This window comes from Hordeum vulgare, chromosome 2H, assembly GCF_904849725.1.
Source record: "Hordeum vulgare subsp. vulgare chromosome 2H, MorexV3_pseudomolecules_assembly, whole genome shotgun sequence".
Classification (NCBI taxonomy): Eukaryota; Viridiplantae; Streptophyta; class Magnoliopsida; order Poales; family Poaceae; genus Hordeum; species Hordeum vulgare.
This window is the reverse complement of record NC_058519.1, coordinates 660,008,749-660,027,198: the sequence shown is the minus strand read 5'-3', so window position 1 is coordinate 660,027,198 and position 18,450 is coordinate 660,008,749. Positions and strand designations below refer to the sequence as shown.

Sequence of the window (18,450 nt, the reverse complement as noted above, 5' to 3'; positions counted from 1 at the left end):
GAATTGAAGCTTCTTCGTGTTGGCGACCTTCAATGCTTTCAGCTTATCTTCCCGCACCTCCTTGCAATGGACTCGGACCAAGGACAGCGCAACGTCAGCACCGCAACACGCTGCCGATTTCTTCCAGGATTGCACTCGGGCCGGAATCTCATCCAGTCGCCCCAACAGACTCCCCGTCTCCTGCCGCGACTCGTCTTCCAGCCAAAGCTCCTTCTCAATGCGGCCGAAGACTTCTCTCAATCGGCTGATGAAAGGACCCACTTTGCCTACGCGGATATGCGCCCGGAGCAGATCCCGGTTGGTGTCCTCGCTGAGTGGCACATTGTCCTTCATGGACCGCTCCACAACCGCTGCTTCAGCTTCGGCATCAGTACAAAAATCTGCACCAAACGAGCAAATAGACAGTAAAAACCGAGTGTTCGTCACACGGTACAACCACTCGACAAAGCATAAGACTTACCTGCCAGACGAGACATCATCTGGACAGCCCGGTCGTTGACATACTTCTCCTGAGCTGTCCATCGTTTGTTCCGAACAGCCATTTGATTGTGAAGTTCGGTCCTTTGTTTCTTCAGCCCTTCCACCTCCGCCACCAACACCCTGTTTGCCTCCAGCGCCTCCTCCAAGGACTTCTCTCGTACTTCCAGTGCACTCTTCATGCCGGCCATGGCGAGCATTGCAGCTTCCAGTTCACCAGCGTACTGGTTTCTCTCCGCTCTCAAGGCTTCATAAGCAGTTCCCATTTCACAAGTTTTCTGCATCAAGAAACAAAGGGTAATCAGCAAGTTTATCAGTTCACAGGCTAAGTTCTTAAGACCCCTGCCGACGCAAGCAGTCGACAGCGGTCTCGGGGACTACACCCAGTGGGTTCACTGAGAGTGACTCCACTGGCATGCACCTCACGCAGGTCCGCCCTGTTGAGATGCATGTTTTCCTACGCCTCAAAGGCTAATTCTACTCCACCTACGTGCAACTTACTCTCGGCGACTCTTAACGCAAGAGCGCTCCGACTGCAATAAGTACTCGCACTCGGAAATATTGTCTACGGACACAACCAAAATAAAGACCAAATATATAAAGACAACTGTCGGTGCAAGCACTCGACAGAAGTCTCGGGGACTACACCCACTGGGTTCACTCGGAGTGAACCCATTGCAACAACAATACCACCCAGTGGGCTACAGAAGAAAAGTAAGTACTTACTAGGCTACTTACTCGGATGTCATCGCGCAGCTCCAAGCTCTGCCGATACAAGGCCGCAACGGAGTCATAAGCCCTCTTGGCCTCTCCGGCCATCAGCTCCACCTGGATCATAGCCCCCTTGGCCGCCCCCACCTGCTCCTCTGGGACACGCCGAATGCTGAATTCAGCATTCGACGAACCGGGAATCGTGGAAAGTTCATGGAGCATCCCAAGGTTTGCCCCAGTAGGTTCTTCACCCACCGGCACCGGTTCAGTCGGTGGAGGCACTTCAGTCGGGGGAGGCATTTCGGTCAGGGGAGCGTTGGCGGCGGGGGCGGCAGCAGGAAGAGCGGCCTCAAGGACAGGCTCCAGGACAGGCTCTTGGGCAGGCTCCACGACGGGGTCAGCTCTCCCCTGGTCACCCTCGTCCAGGCAGATCGCCCCTGACAAGCCAAATAACATAACGCCTCAGAAAAAGAAAAGGATGGCGCAGTCTACAGAAATAAAATACCCGACTCTCCCACAGCATACCTGGTTGAGACGAAACGACGTCGTCCGTGTCCATGGGGTCGTCCCCTTGGCGGGCCGGCGAGGTCGCAGAAGTGGCAACCCTGTCGAGTGAAGTCCATTCGACTTGTAAAACAGGAGTTCACTTGGTCAACAGAAAGAGCCGAAAGCTAGATTCACTTACGTAGAGGTGACGAGGACGGCCATCCTCATCCGCGGCAGAGCCTTCTTAGGTTTGGGCCCACTCGGCTTGGGCGCCCTGGAGGACTGACCTGCAAGTTCAGTGGCTGCGTCCCTGGCCCTCTTGGTGCCTCTAACACTCGGTACCGCCGGAGCAGCAGGCGGAGCACTCGACGACGTAGGAGGGGCTGAAGGGACGGCAGGCTCATGCCGACGCTTACTCTGATGCTCTGGCCGCGGAGGTGGCGAATCTGACTCTTCGTCCTCTTCCTCTTCCTCGTTGTTTTCCTCCTCCGACTCCCCGCTGTCGGAGACGTATTCGGCGCTCTCCACGCTCCCCTCCTAGCTGCCTTCTTCCTCCTCCTCCTCCGGATTCCCGTTCGAGACGGGGGAAGACCAGTTGGTCCACTCCTGCATGAGGTTCAGTCGGAAACATTAAGCATCACACGGAGATATAAATAAACGACTGAAATCAAGACAGTTCAATGCACTCGGCTAATGCTGCTCACCTGATTCGGTGGAGGGTTGTCTGCGCTGTAAGGCTCCACTCGGCGGGCTCCTTTGGGGTTCTCACAGGGACCCGTGATTTGGAGCACCCATGAGGTCACCTTCTCCTCGAGAATGCCCTCCACGTTGGTCTGAGTGGAATCCTCGGGCCCTGTGTAGTGCCACATAGCGTGGTGGCGGGCCTGCAGAGGCTGGATTCGCCGACCGATGAAGACTTCCAATAGGTCAATACCGGTGACCCCCCTCCTGACAACATCTACGAGTGCCTCGACCAAAGGCTGGATGTCGTTCTTCTCGGCTTTCGAGAGGGCGAGTTGCTTGGGTGGAGCAGGGCGATCTAGACTAAATGGAGGCAGCCCAGTCGACGCATTCGGACAGGCTATGTCCTGGCAGTAGAACCACGTCGACTGCCAGTTCCTAGCCGACTCGCTCAACTGGAGAGCAGGGTAGCTACTCCGACTCTTTTTCTGAAACCCTAAACCCCCGCAAAGCTGGATGAGATGCGTCTTTTCATCCGACTGACTAAGACGTTTGATGGTTTGAGAGCGGGCGGAGAAGATATGTTTGAATAAACCCCAATGGGGGGGGCAACCGATGAAGCACTCGCACAAAACAATGAAGGCAGAAAGGTGGGCGATGGCATTCGGAGGGAAGTGATGGAGTTGAGCACCAAAATGATTCATGATACCTTTGAAGAAAGGATGCGGGGGCAGAGAGAAACCTCTGTGAACATGGCTGAGGAGCAAGACGCGCTCCCCCTCCCGTGGTGCCGGCTCGACCTCGTCGTCCGCCGGCAGCCTCCAAGACTTATGCACGAGCTGACCATGCTCTACCAGCTCCAGCAGGTCCCCCTCTGTCACCGTGGAGGGGAGAAAGTCTCCCTGGATCCACCCCGCCGGCAACGGCCGCTGCCGCCGCTGAGCAGCCGCCGCCTTGTTCTTCTTCTTCCTTGCCTCCATCTTGCTGGTCTGACCTTTGGTCATGGCGGCGACGGCGAGCTCTCGAGAAAGAGGGGAAGGGAAGGGCGTATAGGCGCAGGAGGTGGCGAGGAAGACGGAGCAAGCAAGAGCAAAGGATTCGGCGATTGTAACCGAAAGGTCTCGTCGCCAAGAGTTAAATAGAACACCGACTGGGTCGCTGGCGAGAGGGCCCGAAATCTTATCCACCCAACCAACTGCGGCGATATCGGTGGAGGAGTTAAAGGCGTGAGGATCGAGGAGTCAGGCGCTACTCGAGCGCGCTGACGTCGCCCCCGCTGAGCGCGCGGAACCCGAAATTTGAGATCCCGGAAAATCCGCCGATGTCAGTTGACCGGTCGCGTCAAAAGATGCCGTGGAAGCACTCGGTTCCCGACTGTCTGTTTTGCAAGCACTTACACTCGGAGCGTTGGTCGAGAGACATAAAATGGATAGAGGCAAGCAACGCGCAAGCCGAACCTAGTTCAGTCGGATCTGAACCTCAAGCACCGCTTCTACATTTCAACCCCAATCCATTCGGGGACTATTGATGGGGTCATAGTCCTAGGGTAGGGTCATAGGCCTGCCGTACACGTCCTATCCAAGGACTACCCCACACAAAGGACACGACCCTAAGTCTGCCCCGACTGAATCAAGGTATCCCCGTCATCCAGTCGGTAACAGGCCCTGAATCATCCAGTCGGTAACTAGCATTCGAAGGACACCAGGCTCACCGACTGGATACACTCGGTACGTCGTAACCACTCCGGAGGGAAACTGCCGTACGTTTCCGGGTGCATCTATTAGCATTGAGAGCATACGTTACCTGTAACGTCCGCATTCAATCGCCATTACTCCACCCCTGAGTCAGAACCGTTGTGGGGGGTAGCGCACTCTATATAAGCCGCCCTCCCCCACTGGTAAAGGGGTTAGCAAATCTTTGTACTCCATATCACACTCGGTAACAAGCTCCGAGAGCACTGAGACGTAGGGCTGTTACCTCCACCGCAGAGGGGCCTGAACTCATACAACCTCGCCGTAGCTAGGACTCTGCCCATCTCATTCGTACCCTACATATCTACTGTCAGGCTTATACCCACGACAGTTAGTGTCTGGTGTCTAATACAGAGAGTCCCTGTACAAAGTTTGTCCTTAAGGGCAAAACAAATACTTGAGATGGTTCTTAATACCTGCTACCACTTAGCCCTAATCTATCACCAAATTACCAATATTCTTATATAGCAATAAAATATTTAGAAAGTAATTTCTCCTTATCATCTTGCGTGATTCCTTTTGAATTTTGAAACTGTATTTTGTTCCTCCTGTCTAGAGTGACTGATGATTTTAATTTTGGAATAGTTGTAGAACTTTCATATGTTGTCATTGATGTGGTTTTAAAATGTCTGAAAGTATTTTGCATAATTTTGTTCATAACTATTGTTTGTCATACTTATACAAACTTGTTGGTATCCTTTTCAGGATGACATCGACAAGATGGTGTCAAAATTGGAGGAAAGAATTCAAAATCTCGAGGAAGGTTCTTGTATGGATGCTCTTGTTCTCCCACTCCATGGTTCTTTGCCACCTGAACAGCAGGCAATCAGTTAATCTTCCATTGCATATTTTCTTCTTTAATTTTTTGCCCTAAAACTTTCCACATATCCATCTCATGGATGTTAAGATGCTCTCAGTTTTTATTTCGAAATCATAGGGATGATTTTTCCCCAGCACATCTGTAACTCCAAATCACCCTTAAAAAGGTCCCAATTACAATAATTCCATGGTATGTTTTTTTTCAAAATTTAGCAATTAGCTTCGTAGAATTAATTTTGATTTTGTTTGAGGTCTACTTGAAGTACTTCAAAATTCACATGGCACTCACATAAGCTGAAATGAAGCAATATTGATCGTATAAATGCTCTCTTTGCTTTACAAATTAGAAGGCGCTAAGGAAAGACAGTTAGGCTACAGGTTATGGCCTATTAAAATTGAACGCTCCTCTACCGTTTACCGAAATATGTATGGGGTTCTTTATATTAAGTGGTTATAGGAACAAGAGCTTACTTAGTGACAATTTATTTTAATTCATGCTTTTGTCAACTGAACTGAACAAATTATATTTGCCTATTTCTGAATTTATATTTCAGTAATATTATGGCTTCAGTTTGTCTTGCACATTTATGGGTCTCACTGGTTGTTATTTTCAAAAGCCTGTCTAATGAATCATTACTACTGAGCTTTTTATTTGTGTCATGATTGTAGTATACACCTGACCTTCACATTCATCTTTTCATGCTTATGTAATGCTCGGCGGTTCCGATCTTTCCGGCAGGTTCCTGTTGGAGACATTGTTTGAGAAGCTCTACCTCTCTAAACCACTACTTTGCGCATGAACTTGAGCAAGGGGGATATATATCGGTAGTTAAGTTTTGCCTCACAAGAGAGGAGCTGGGCGCTGCATCTGGCTGGAAATTGGTGTCAAGTCCCATATGCAAAGACGGAGCAACCTTGATGAATAGTGCAGCAGCCCGAGCAATCAAGTTCATGGGAAATCGGCGGCACAAGGTGCTTGTCGATTACAACTATGAGCAGCTGAAGCAAGGGCAAAGAAAAAAATATAAGCCTCAGACTTGGTACCCAAAAAAAGAACGAGATTAAAGAGCAAAAGGTGGGTCATAGCAGAGATAAGTAAGGAATGATCAGACTATCTAGAAGTGGCCCGTGTTGCATCTAGCCAAATTCATCAACTCCTGAAGCCGCGGCCGACCTTCAGCAGGTGGCAGAAGGCATCGTTGCAACACAGGAGGGGATAATTCACATAGACAGTTTAGAGTATATTATTGCTGCAAGCCTGCTACTGATGCAAGAGCTCTTGCAAACGTCTGCTTACCGTAATAGCTGTCAAAAAATTACATGGCATGATTTTGATAGCTGTGTTCAACTGTAACATCTGTTTGTTTGCTCTTAAGCCGGACCTATGTAGGAATGGATGAACTCCTCGAGGATTATCGCAATGACGCTCTGCATCCCCGTGATCTGAAACCTGCTCTTGCAAAAGCGATAAACCAAATGTTGCAGGTAAGAGACATCTCCCAGTTCATGTTTCATGTTCAGATTACTTTATTGCTTTTCCGTTTTATCCAAAAAAGTTTATACTGCCTTAAAGATCTTACCAGTTTCTCATTTAAACAGCTTGTACGTGATCACTTCAAAAAATTGCGAAGCCAAAGGTCCATGTGACACTGTTAAGGTACATGCCCCTACCCTTAAAATTCACTTGCATGAATGCTCACAATCATTTTGGTTGTTATCAGACTACATTCTTTCTTCAGAAATGTCTTGTCAGACTGAGCAACTTCTATCCTCATGCATCATGCCCCGAAGGCCAATAAGCATTTTATCGTCAGTTAAAAAAATAAGCACAATAACAAATGAAGCAAGTTTTGCAAAAAACAATAAAAATATTATTCAAAAAATATTTATGGAAAATATGTTGTACACACAAATGCCGTCTCCAATAAGAAAAAGTTATTCTCACACAATAAAAAGATCCTTTTGAAAAAAATAACAATTTATCTTTTACAAAAATTTACAAATTTAATAAAAAAAATTAACTATTATAAAAAGTTTCATCCATTTTTATATGTAAGAGTACCTAATATTTTAAAAGAAAACATTTAACATTATTATACACATTTATTTCAATTAATGCAGCATAATGGCACAACAAGCAGATTATATTTTTTTCTTGCCCGGTGCAAAGCAGTATCTAATATTTTAAAAGAAAACATTTAACATTACTATACACATTTATTTAAATTAATGCCGCATAATGGCACAACAAGCAGATTTTTTTTTGCCCAGTGCAACGCACGGGCATTTGTACTAGTTAGATTAAACAAAGGAACCCGTGCTCCTCCTCTGCGCCCGCCCCACCGGCCACGTTATCGTGCATCTTGGTGTCTTGGTTGACGCCACGTGACATAGGAAGGAGAATACTCCCTCCGTCCGAAAAAGAATGTCGTCAACGTAGTTTAATTGTAATTTTACAATAAAACCCTATCCTTTTAGATCTCATGCTAATCAATCCAGGTCTCTTCTTCCACCCCTGTCAACCGCAGGCACCGCGGGCCCTAGCCACCATCTCCCCCGTCGCCCACGGGCCCAGCCAGCAAAGGGCTCAGCCGGCGACGAAGGCTCACCTGCGCTGCGGCTCCACGGCTAACGAGAGACACCTCGTATTCGTCCTGCTTGCGTCCTCGGCACTTCCTCGCGCCCGCCGCGGCAACCCACTTCGATGTGGGAGTTGGACATGCGTCGTCCGCTTCGGCCGCCGGTGCGATGTCTTCCGCCACTCCAGCCTTTTCAGTTGTTGTCGTCTTCCTCCGCCTCTACTGCTTCTCAGCTTCTGCTAGTGGTAGTGCCGACCGTGATCTTCATACAGGCAGCCCCAATCTTCTTTTTTGTCCAAGAGACCCCGTCTCTGCTCCTGGTGAAAGTTACCAGTGTCCCCGGCCTGAAATTGTTGTCATATGGACAAATTGGTGTGAGATTGTGTAGCATCATTGTAACTCATATTGATGTGAATTAGAGCATCATCGCAGCATCATAGTATTTGTGAATCTTCTCTGTAGTGAAATTACTCTTTGTGAATTAGAGCATCATCGCAGCATCATATCTTTTCTTTTTCCTCACAGGAGGCAAACAGGCCACGCCGACGAGTCAGTCCTTTGCCTCTACTCCTATGCTCTGCACTCTGCACCTCCCTACCTTGAGCGGCTGGATGGAAGGATTTCATCAGCTGGTGGTAAGCAAATTTCTTTTTTCTTTTTGTTTAATAGAATCAGTCTGGTAAGTTTGTGAATTCATTCATGGCTCTGCACTTTGGATCCAATCCATGCTTCTTATTCAGGAATCTATGGAGACAAGGCAGGATATGGCAACCATGGATTGGAGAGATGATTGGATAGACGCCCTCTCTTTGATTTGTGAGGATGAGCACAGATTTACTTTTAGCAGCACGCATGACATATGCATCTTTTTGGAAATTTGCTTTCCTTTGGATACTACTAAGGTGCAAAGGCCAACAGGGAATTCATACACCGCCAAGGCCAGGGACTGGACGATAATGCCAGATCTCAGCACGATCTGCCCCACAACGCTCGCCGCAGAGCAACCCATCGCCTAGGCCCGACATGGCCAGATCTCGCCCCACAACGCTCGCCGCAGATCAACCCATCGCCTAGGCCCGACACGGCCAGATCTCGGCCCACAACGCTCGCCGCAGAGCAACCCATCGCCTAGGCCCGACACGGCCAGATCTCGCCCCACAACGCTCGCCGCAGATCAACCCATCACCTAGGCCCGACACGGCCAGATCTCGGCCCACAACGCTCGCCGCAGAGCAACCCATCGCCTAGGCCCGACACGGCCAGATCTCGCCCCACAACGCTCGCCGCAGATCAACCCATCGCCTAGGCCCGACACGGCCAGATCTCGGCCGACAACGCTCGCCGCAGAGCAACCCATCGCCTAGGCCCGACACGGCCAGATCTCGGCCCACAATGCTCGCCGCAGAGCAAGCCATCGCCCAGGCCCGACACGGCCAGATCTCGGCCGACAATGCTCGCCGCAGAGCAAGCCATCGCCCAGGCCCGACACGGCCAGATCTCGGCCCAATCTGGTCTTGTCCGATGACCACAAGGCCAGTTCTCGGCCAGATCTGGCCCAGATCGACTTCGCTGCGAGGCAGCAACAGATCCGGCTCGCGACCTAGGGTTCAAAGCTGCTGCGGAGGTGAGCGGCGACGGAGCCAGCGCCGACGACCACCGGCCGTTTCCGCGTAATCAAGGTTCGCACTATCCATCTGTGGATCTTTCCTCCTCCTCCTCCACCACAAGGATCTATCCATCTGTGCAAGACTGCAAGTAGAACAGACTGGCAAGCTATCCTTGCATTCATAATTGCTGCTAATTCATCTGATTTGATGTTGTATACGTTGTTGAACAAGTGGCAATACCGAACCAAACATGTTACCATCCAGTAGCTAGCTTCACCAAGATCGGCGGGGGGGGGGGGGGGGGGGATGGCTAGGAGGGGGCCAAACATGCAAATTTTAACAATCTAGACTATGTTTATGCCTGTATGTGTTAATCCTGGTACCATTCCATCCTGATTGCACTAATGCATCTGATTTGATGGTGTATACGTCGTTGAACAAGTGGCAATACTGATTGCTGCTATTGCACTAATTTGTTGTGTATCATGACCATCCCATCCTTATTGCTGCTATTTCACATGATTTGATGCTGCATTTCTCAGGTCTCTGTTTGGTTCAGTACTGCCATGGTTAGTTAAATGTTGGAGCAGCTTGTGAGTGTTCAGTCAAGTCCAACTTTGAATGCTTAGTTCAAGTATTTTGCTAGGTTCTGAACTTGTAGAGAAGCAATCCTGGACTAATAATTGATTTGAACTTTGTTTAGCCACTTTTACTTCATTGTTGCATGCGTAGAGTTGATGGTATCGTAGTGTTTCATGGGTTTGGTGCTGGTCCATCTGTCGAGTGCATAGCTTTAGATATCTTTTCGTTGTCCAATATGACTATGGTTCTGCTTCTGGTGGTCTATTCTATATTGAAATAAACAGATGAATTTGACCGAGTCCATCTCTGCATATTTGCTTGATTGATTCAGTATACGTATATCGCCATGCATCTGTGGTTCAAGGGTTTTGCTAGGTTCTGAATTAGGAGTGGCAAGCAATCTTGGGCTAGTAATAAGTAACTATGTTTAGCCATTTGTACTTTATTGTTGATGTCATAGAGTTGTCTTTGTCCATTGTTTGTTAGTTCAGCCTTTTTTAATGTTGGTTTGCTGGCGGTTGCTATGTCGTATGGCATTAGCTCCATGTCTGTTTCCAATTGTGCTGGCTCTGCTTCTCGTGATATATACTGAAAAAAACAGAGACCAACTGCATCACCAGTCAATTTTGATTTGGAATTAGCAATGTGCTTCTGCCTTGAATGATGTTCTGCTTTTTACGTCTCGTCTTTTCTGTTATTAATGCAACCAGTCATGCCATGTAATGCCATTGGCATTAAGTCCTTTCTTGAGATCTTGAAAAATGCAGAGCCTACCGAAGTTAAATCAACAAATCTGATTGGTCGGGAGTCTGTCCCTTCAGTATTGGCATGTCCAGTTAAGTGTCGGAGCAGCTAGTGCGTGATTGATTTGAGTCCTCTCTGCATGTTTTGGTTGATTGGTTCAGTATACGTCACCGTGCTTGTGTGGTTAAAGTGTTTTGATCGAGGGAGTGACAAGCATTATTGGTCTAATAATTTATAACTATGTTTTGCCACTTGTACATTATTGGTGCATGCCGTGGAGTTGCTGTTATCGATTGTTTGATAGTTCAGCCTTTTAAATGTTATCTGGTGACGGTTGCTATGTCAGATGCCATTAGATTCCTTATCTGTTTCCGATAGGCCTGTCTCTGTTTCTGATGGTACATTATGCTGAAACAAACTTAGATGAACTATCAGTTTTGATCTGGAATCAGTAGTCTGTTTAGATTCCTTATCTGTTTTGAATAGGCCTGTCTATGTTTAGCCACTTGTACTTTATTGCTGCTTCTATAGAGTTTCTTCTGGTGGGTTAAGCCTTAAATGACGTTCTGCTTGTTACTTCTTGCCTTTGCTGTTATTAATACAACAAGCCATGTCATGTAATGCCGTCAGCAGTAAGTCCTTCATTCATATGCTGAGAAATTTAAAACTTATACTTAAGTGAAGCAAAGTTAGTGTCAACAACTCTTCACGGTCATGAATGTCCAATTCAGAGTTGTGTTATTTCATATGGCTGACTGCACCTTTGGTACTGGCATGTCAAGAGAAGTGTTCTATGCTGCCCATTGCATCATTTCCTTGATTTTTCAGATAGTGCCCAAACCAGCCGATCTTAAAATTCCAAGATTCTATATATCACTCCTGGCTCCAAATATTATTTCAACATTTTATATATAATTCCTAATGTGGCTGTTTATTTCATTAAGATTGTTGAACAACTGTTGCCAGGATGTTTTGTCGTCACTTGTCATGTTAATCGTTGGTTTAATTTTATCAAATAACCCCAATGTATTTTCATAAAGCATGCTGAGTGTATGTTCTGCACCTGCACATGGGAATACAGTATTGACTAATAAGTACTCCCTCCGTTTCTAAATATAAGTCTTTTAAAAAAATTCATTAGGAGTCTACGTACAAAGCAAAATAGATGAATCTACACTGTGTAAAGTATGTCTATATACATCTGTATGTAGTCCACCTGTGAAACCTGTAGAAAGACTTATATTTAGGAACGGAGGGAGTATGTGTCAAATTTCTTGATATTTTGTGAATTAAGAGACAAAATAGTAGTGGTATTACTATCCAATAACAACTGTAGGACAGGCGCACTATACCTGATTATGTACTGTAGCAGTGTGAAAAAATGTAAAAGGCCATGGGTACCGGTACTAGAGAAGCATGGTCGCTGTTGGCCAAACACACCTACATGGTACAGTACTGAGTTACTCCCTCTCTGAACCCACCTAGTTGGCAGATTGCCACAAGTGTGTTACATGCTACTCATAGTAGGGAGTATCATATAGTAATATCATGCACATGATACTATGGTATGATACTACTCTCATAGTGCATAGTATCATAAACTAGTGTCATAGATGGTCTCATTTATTGATATGCATGACACTTAGTAGCATAGCATTTAACATTGATACGGTATCTTACCTATGTTACTCTAACCCTCTCTCTCTAGATGTGCTCCGCCCACCACTGGGAATTCCTTCTACCTCCTTCTCTAGATGCATTCTGAAGAATCCAGGACTTACCCTCTCTTTTGTTGTATCCTAGGGTTCTGTTTATATATAATATGAGGAAACGTTGATGTTTCCGTGTCAATAGTGGGTTGTGGTATCTGTATATGCTCATTCACCCTCCCTCTTCATTAATCTTGTTCAATTTTGCTTCTTCTAGATGTCAAAGCTCAAGCAAGATGTATTTGATAAGGCACATGAAATGGCACTGGCTGCTACCACCAGAAAGAGGCCTACCCAGCGCTCCTATAACGTATTTTTTCATTATATCTCTTGCTTTCTTTAATGCTTTCATGATAATAGTTACAAACTGTTTCATTATATCTCTTACCTGAAATATGTGAAAACATATCAATTTCCAAACCTGACAACAACTGTTATAGGAGCTTGTAGTTAAAGAAGGCGCCCCTAAGCTCTAGATGGTAGCAAAACGCCTAGCGCGTAACTGTGATTAATCGGCACATAATTGTGCATAAGCATGCTTCTTTGGTCAGAAGCCAAACGCACAGTTAACCGCTACCTCTTTTTTGAACTATGTACCTGCTGCAAATGCACTTGTGACCCTTTCAGTAGATACAAGCGCACTTTGTCTTATTGTGCAAATTTGATGTTACCTGTCTTATTGATCCATCTAATGTTTCTTATGATTTCTGCTTGACTTGCACTCTGTTTATCAAGTATTGTGCAGACATGTTTGTTACTCCCTCCGTAAACTAATATAAGAGCATTTATAACACTATTTTAGTAATCCCAGTTCTAACTTATATATTTTTTGCTTATTTTCAATAGGATCTTGATAAGGTTAAAATCACCTCCAGGCCTACTGCACTGCAACTGCTGCACATGTACAAGGATATCCACAACTTATTTGTTAAATATAGTGCTGCTTTGGTTCCCCGGAATGTGTGTTTTGCACAGCCTGTGGGAGGAATACCGTCAACGTTCAAAGAAGAGCTTCTTGATGGAGTTCCTGTTGCAATACCTTATGATAAGCAGGTATTACCTTTTCATTCCTTGTCATATGTAGCCTGCCTCCGCTATTGATGATTTATCATTGGTTTTAAGCCTCTAGTATTGTATTTCGTGCCTTAATTCAGATAATTATTAAATTCTCTGTTTTGCTATTGGTTATTGCCTCTTCTATGGTATTGTTGAAACCTACAAGTCTACTTTGTCATTAACTGATCATTTTTTTGTTATCTCATTGTAGAATTTGTGCTTTTTTATCATTGAGGTTGTCATTGACAAGGATGTGGTTTTTCAATTCCCAATGCGTTTCGATAGCATGTACTGCTGTGGTTTCCGTGTTCTTGAGCTTGGTGATGATCCACTGGAAAAGATCTGGTATTCATTCGGGAAAGTTCAAATCCTTCCGAACAGACTTTTCAAAAACAGGAAGAAATCTGGTCTGTCATTAGATTATAATAACTTGTAAGCTTCTAACTCTTCCATTTCATTACTGCGTTCTTTCAGAGCCTGCTTATTGATAAGTTTCATGTGCCAATTTGTTCGCTGCCTTTCCTAATTTTTAGTTTTTTGTTTGTTGAAATGGACCATTAAATTCATACTTTATTGTTTGTTTAAATGAAGTTGATATTTTTTGATTATCATAAATAATATACAGGATACAACACTTCTTATTTGTGCATGCATGTTAAACAGAATGCACCTCATGTTTAGTGCCCTAGAGTATCATTCCTAGCCTGTTTTTGTCGTTTTTGCTGGTTTGTTCCTTGCCTTTTTTTACTCTTTGTTTGTAATGCAATGTTTATTGTTTGTTGAATCGAACCATGAAAATAAAGATTCAAATGTATAAGTTCATTTGATACTTTTTTGATTCTCTTAAATAATATGCAGATTACAACTCTCCCAATAATACTTCTTATTTGTGCACCCATGTTAAACAGAATGCACCACATGCTTTCGTGCCTATAGTACCCTTTCTTGCCTGTTTTTGTCGTTTTGTGATTGTTTGTTCCTCTCTTTTTTGACTTTCTTTGTTTGTAATTTATCATGACAGATCATTTGTTTGAAATTTAAATATAATCCTTTTCTATGAAACAACCGCAAAATTCAGATCTTTGGTGGTCTCATTGCAAAGTTTTGCCACCATTTTCGAGCGTTTCAACCTCTCAAAGATGATGATGATAATTCCATGGCCCAGCAGTTGAAAGACTCAATTTTTTTTGTATTCAGTGAGGGTTCTAGATTCTGGTTTGCAATGTGTTTATCCTTAGAAGGCGTTCAATGCAAAACGGTATACTGTGTGCGTCTGACTGACTTGATGGCAAATCTGATCCAAGATTATGGTGACACGTCTCGGCTTTGCGTTTACTTGTGGCTTGCGTTTCTTGAGAGGGAGATGGACTTGGCTGCAACCTCATTGCATGATAAAAGCAGGTTCCCTGATTTATTCTTGGCTTTTCGCAAAGAGGTGGAAAAATTCTTAAAGTATGCAGAGGCAGATCCAGGCTTTAATAACCGTCCATTGATCAAGTTCAAAGGATCCAATGATGGATATTGCCTAGGTGCATTAGTCGGTCAATCTCTCTTCATCATCAAATACAGCTGTGTCCTAGTTCGCAAGGCTTTAATGCGTGAAGCGAATTATACAAGAATCTGGCCGGTGTAAGTATTTGTTAATGTTTTTTTTTGTATCCATCATTTGTACTTTATGTATTGGCAGACATATTTGCTAATGTTATTAGTGACAAGCAATCTTGCACTAATAAATGATAACTATATATAGCACCCTGCATTCTATTTGCTGCATGCTGTATACTCCCTCCGTCCGGGTTTATTGGGCCCTTGGGCGCTGGGAGCGTGTCCGCTCTTATTAGGCCCCGCTCGATCCAGCTGCCAAAAGGTAGAAAAACGTTTCGTTGCTTTCTCGATCTTCCCGGCTGCATGCGCCATCTGTTGCATGCACTTCTAATCCTTCATCGATTGGGGGCATGCATGCGCCATGCAGTGTTCCAGCATCGATTGGGGGCATGCATGCGCCATGCAGTGTTCCAGCTTGCCAAAAAGTAGCAGCGCGCGCCTGAGCTGAGCATGGATTGCATGCGGGTCAAGGGAAATTTACATTAGCAATAAATCATGCATGGGAAATCAAAGAAGTAGGCGCTTATTCTAAGACATTAATGATGGAGTCTTGGTACCTGTAATCTGGTTGGGGGGCCTAATAAACCCGGACGGAGGGAGTAGTTGCCTTTGTCGATTGTTTAATAGTTTGGTTTGGTAGTGTTTGCTCTGTCAGATGTACTATGACTTCAGGTCACATCTCTGTTTGCACTATAACTGACTCTGCTTTTGGTGGTATATACTGAAACAATCAGACATGAAGTCGATCAGCAGTCAATTTTGATTTGTAATTAGCAATCTGCTTTGTCTTCAGTAATGTTCAGCGTAGGTCCAGCTGTTCTGCTAGGTTTTGAATGAGGGGGTGGCAAGCTATATTGGACTAATAATGGATAATTATGTTTAGCCACTCTTAACTAATCACTGCTAATTCATCGTTGAACTAGTCAACATGGCAGTATTGAACCAAACATGTTAAAATTTGTGTACCATCGTATCCTGATTGCTGCTATTTCACCTGATGTCATGTTCCATTCGTTGCTGAATCTGCTAATCAGTTAACTGTCGGAGCAGCTAGCTTGTGGTTGATCAAGTCCATCTCTGAATGTTTGGTTAAGTACTGCCATGTTCAGTTAACTGTCGGAGCAGCTAGTGGTTGATTGATCTGAGTCCTCTCTGCATGCCGTGCTTATGTGTTCAAAGTATTTTGAACGTTGGAGTGGCAAGGAATGTTATACTAATAATTTATAATTATGTTTAGCCACTTGTCACTTCTTGTCTGTTTTTAGTAGTTCTTGATTTGCTTCTGGTGGTATATATACTGATTCAAACTTATAAACTCAATTTTGATTTGGACTTAGCAATGTGATTCACAGATGCTCGTTCTTGCATTACAGGATGTTTAAAGTTACTAATGATGATGTTGAATGTTATGATGACTGAGCAAGGTGTGACACCGGAAAATCACAAGTTGTGCAGGAGTCCATCAGAAGCTCGTTCTTGCATTACAGTATGGAACCAATGTCTAACGATGATGTTGCATGTTATGATGACTGGGCAAGGGGTGACACCGGAAAATCACCACCAATATTCCGTTTCTCCTGTCTTTGGATGTAAAAAGCTATTTTGCAGTTGGTAGGATGCTGAAATTTTGGTAGCAATTGGTCTTGATTGTTTTGGTGGTGATTGGGAGGATGTTGCAATTTTTTGTAGCAAGTGACGCAAGAATTCATCAGAGCAATGTTCGTTTATCAAATATATTTCTAAAAGATACTTGCAGTCAATGGCATGTAGAAATTTTTGTAGCAACTATTACTAAATCTGGTTCCTCTGTTGAGGATATTAAATGGTGTTTGCATGAAAATGCACTTTTATTATACATTTTTTATTTTGTTATTGGAAATTCACGTAGGAATATTTTGTACTCCCTCTGTCCCGAAATTAATGTCGTGTTGGCTATTTTACAAAAAGACCCCTTGATTTAATCGGACACAACCCGCACTCCCTCCGTGCAGGTCGCTGCAATCGGACACAACTCACAACTCTCTGCTTGCTCGCCGGCCGGTGGCGCAACTCCCCGCGCCTGAGCACCACGACGTGTCTGAGCCCCCTGCATCGTGCAACTCTCGTGCTCCTCCTCTTGGACAGAAGCCCCGCGCAGGTGCAGGAGCTCGTCGGAGTCAAAAGCAACGAGCGGGAGGGGCGGCGGTGGTCGAAGTGTAAGCGGGAGGGCGAGACACTCGGGCGAGCTGGCGGCGGAAAGCGGCAGCGGCAGGAACCCGCCGCCTGGCCACCGGCGCTCCGGATCTGGGCCGCTGATTTTCTCCGGCGGCAACGGCAGCTCAGGGGCGGTGGAGGAGGGGGCGGCGGGAGCACAGCGAGCTCACCGCTCATCAATGCGCTCCCCGCCGACAACATCTGCTCGTCTGGCCGCGTCGTGCCGGCGCCCCCGCACCCCGGCTGCACGCGTGCCCGGATGTGCTCGGATCCGGCATCGGCCAGTACGGCCACAACACCATCATGCGGGGCGGCATGGCGCCCGCGAGGAGGCCGTCCGGCTCGACCCGGCCAGCGGCCGCGCCCACGGATGCCTCGCCGCGCTCTGCCTCCGGTGAGACCCGCTCCTTGCTTGCCACTATTGCTTGTGTGCTAAGGATTTCCTTGCAGATACAGTACATCGGTAGCAGCTGCTACTGTATTTTGCTTGTCTTCAAAGCAAAAACTTTGATCTTGTAGAAAGATTGCTAGCTACAAGAGTATATAATTTGAATTCTCTAATTAATTGCATGCTGCAAAGAATGGAAAAGAAAGATTGCATCTTCTGTCGGTTTATTGTAGTCAATCAATGTGTTCTTAATGTGTTTCTCAATGGAAAAGAAAGATTGCATCATGCCGCAAAGACTGGAAGAGTGCGCTGAGGGAAGCAGACGCCGCCATTGCCAACGGAGTAGACTCCTCTCAGCTGGTAACCTCTCTGGCCTTGTAGCTCGTGATATTTTTCATCCTGAAGATATACTGTATTTTTGGGTTAGTGCTACTAGGATTCAGTCTCTCACAAACAAGCCATGTTTCTCCTACAGCACCTTGCCATGAGGTCTGAAGTGCTTCTCCGGCTCAACAAACTAGAGGAGGCCGATTCGACTATTACGGGTTTGCTGAAATTGGACAGTGCTGGGAGGTGAAGAAGCATCTCTGAATTATTTTTTCTTCAGAGGATACATCACAACAACAGCTTAGTGCTGGAGATGTCAATTTTCTGTCAAAGGCATTCACTGTCATTGACGGTCAATTGTACAAGGAGAGTGTTTCAGGCGTCTTCCAACGTTGCATTTCCCCAGAGGAAGGACATTTGATCCTAGAGGAAATCCACTCGGGTACCTGCGGTCATCACGCTTCTTCGAGAGCAATCGTCGCCAAGGCGTTCAGAGCTGGATTCTTCTGGCTGCAGGCTAACGAGATGGCCAAAGCTATGGTCGACCGATGTGAAGGCTGTCAGTTCTACTCCAACAAGTCCCACAAGCCAACATCTGCACTAAAGACAATCCCACTTGTGTGGCCATTTGCAGTTTGGGGATTAGACACAGTCGGACCATTCAAGATAGGCCAAGGAGGCTACACACATCTGTTGGTGGCAGTCGACAAGTTTACCAAATGGATAGAAGCCAAG

At 45.7% G+C, this 18,450-nt stretch overlaps 1 protein-coding gene across 1 annotated transcript; it reads left to right on the top strand.

Annotated features, from left to right (window-relative positions):
- Nucleotides 1-9,449: 9,449 nt before the first annotated feature.
- LOC123428961 (inactive TPR repeat-containing thioredoxin TTL3-like) lies at nt 9,450-18,027 on the top strand. Its single transcript, XM_045113042.1, has 8 exons — nt 9,450-12,456; nt 12,993-13,199; nt 13,414-13,609; nt 16,932-17,111; nt 17,144-17,242; nt 17,286-17,394; nt 17,661-17,748; nt 17,864-18,027. Exons 1-8 carry the CDS (start codon nt 12,364-12,366, stop codon nt 17,963-17,965), a joined length of 1,074 nt encoding a protein of 357 aa, XP_044968977.1. The 5' UTR covers nt 9,450-12,363; the 3' UTR covers nt 17,966-18,027.
- Nucleotides 18,028-18,450: the final 423 nt, after the last annotated feature.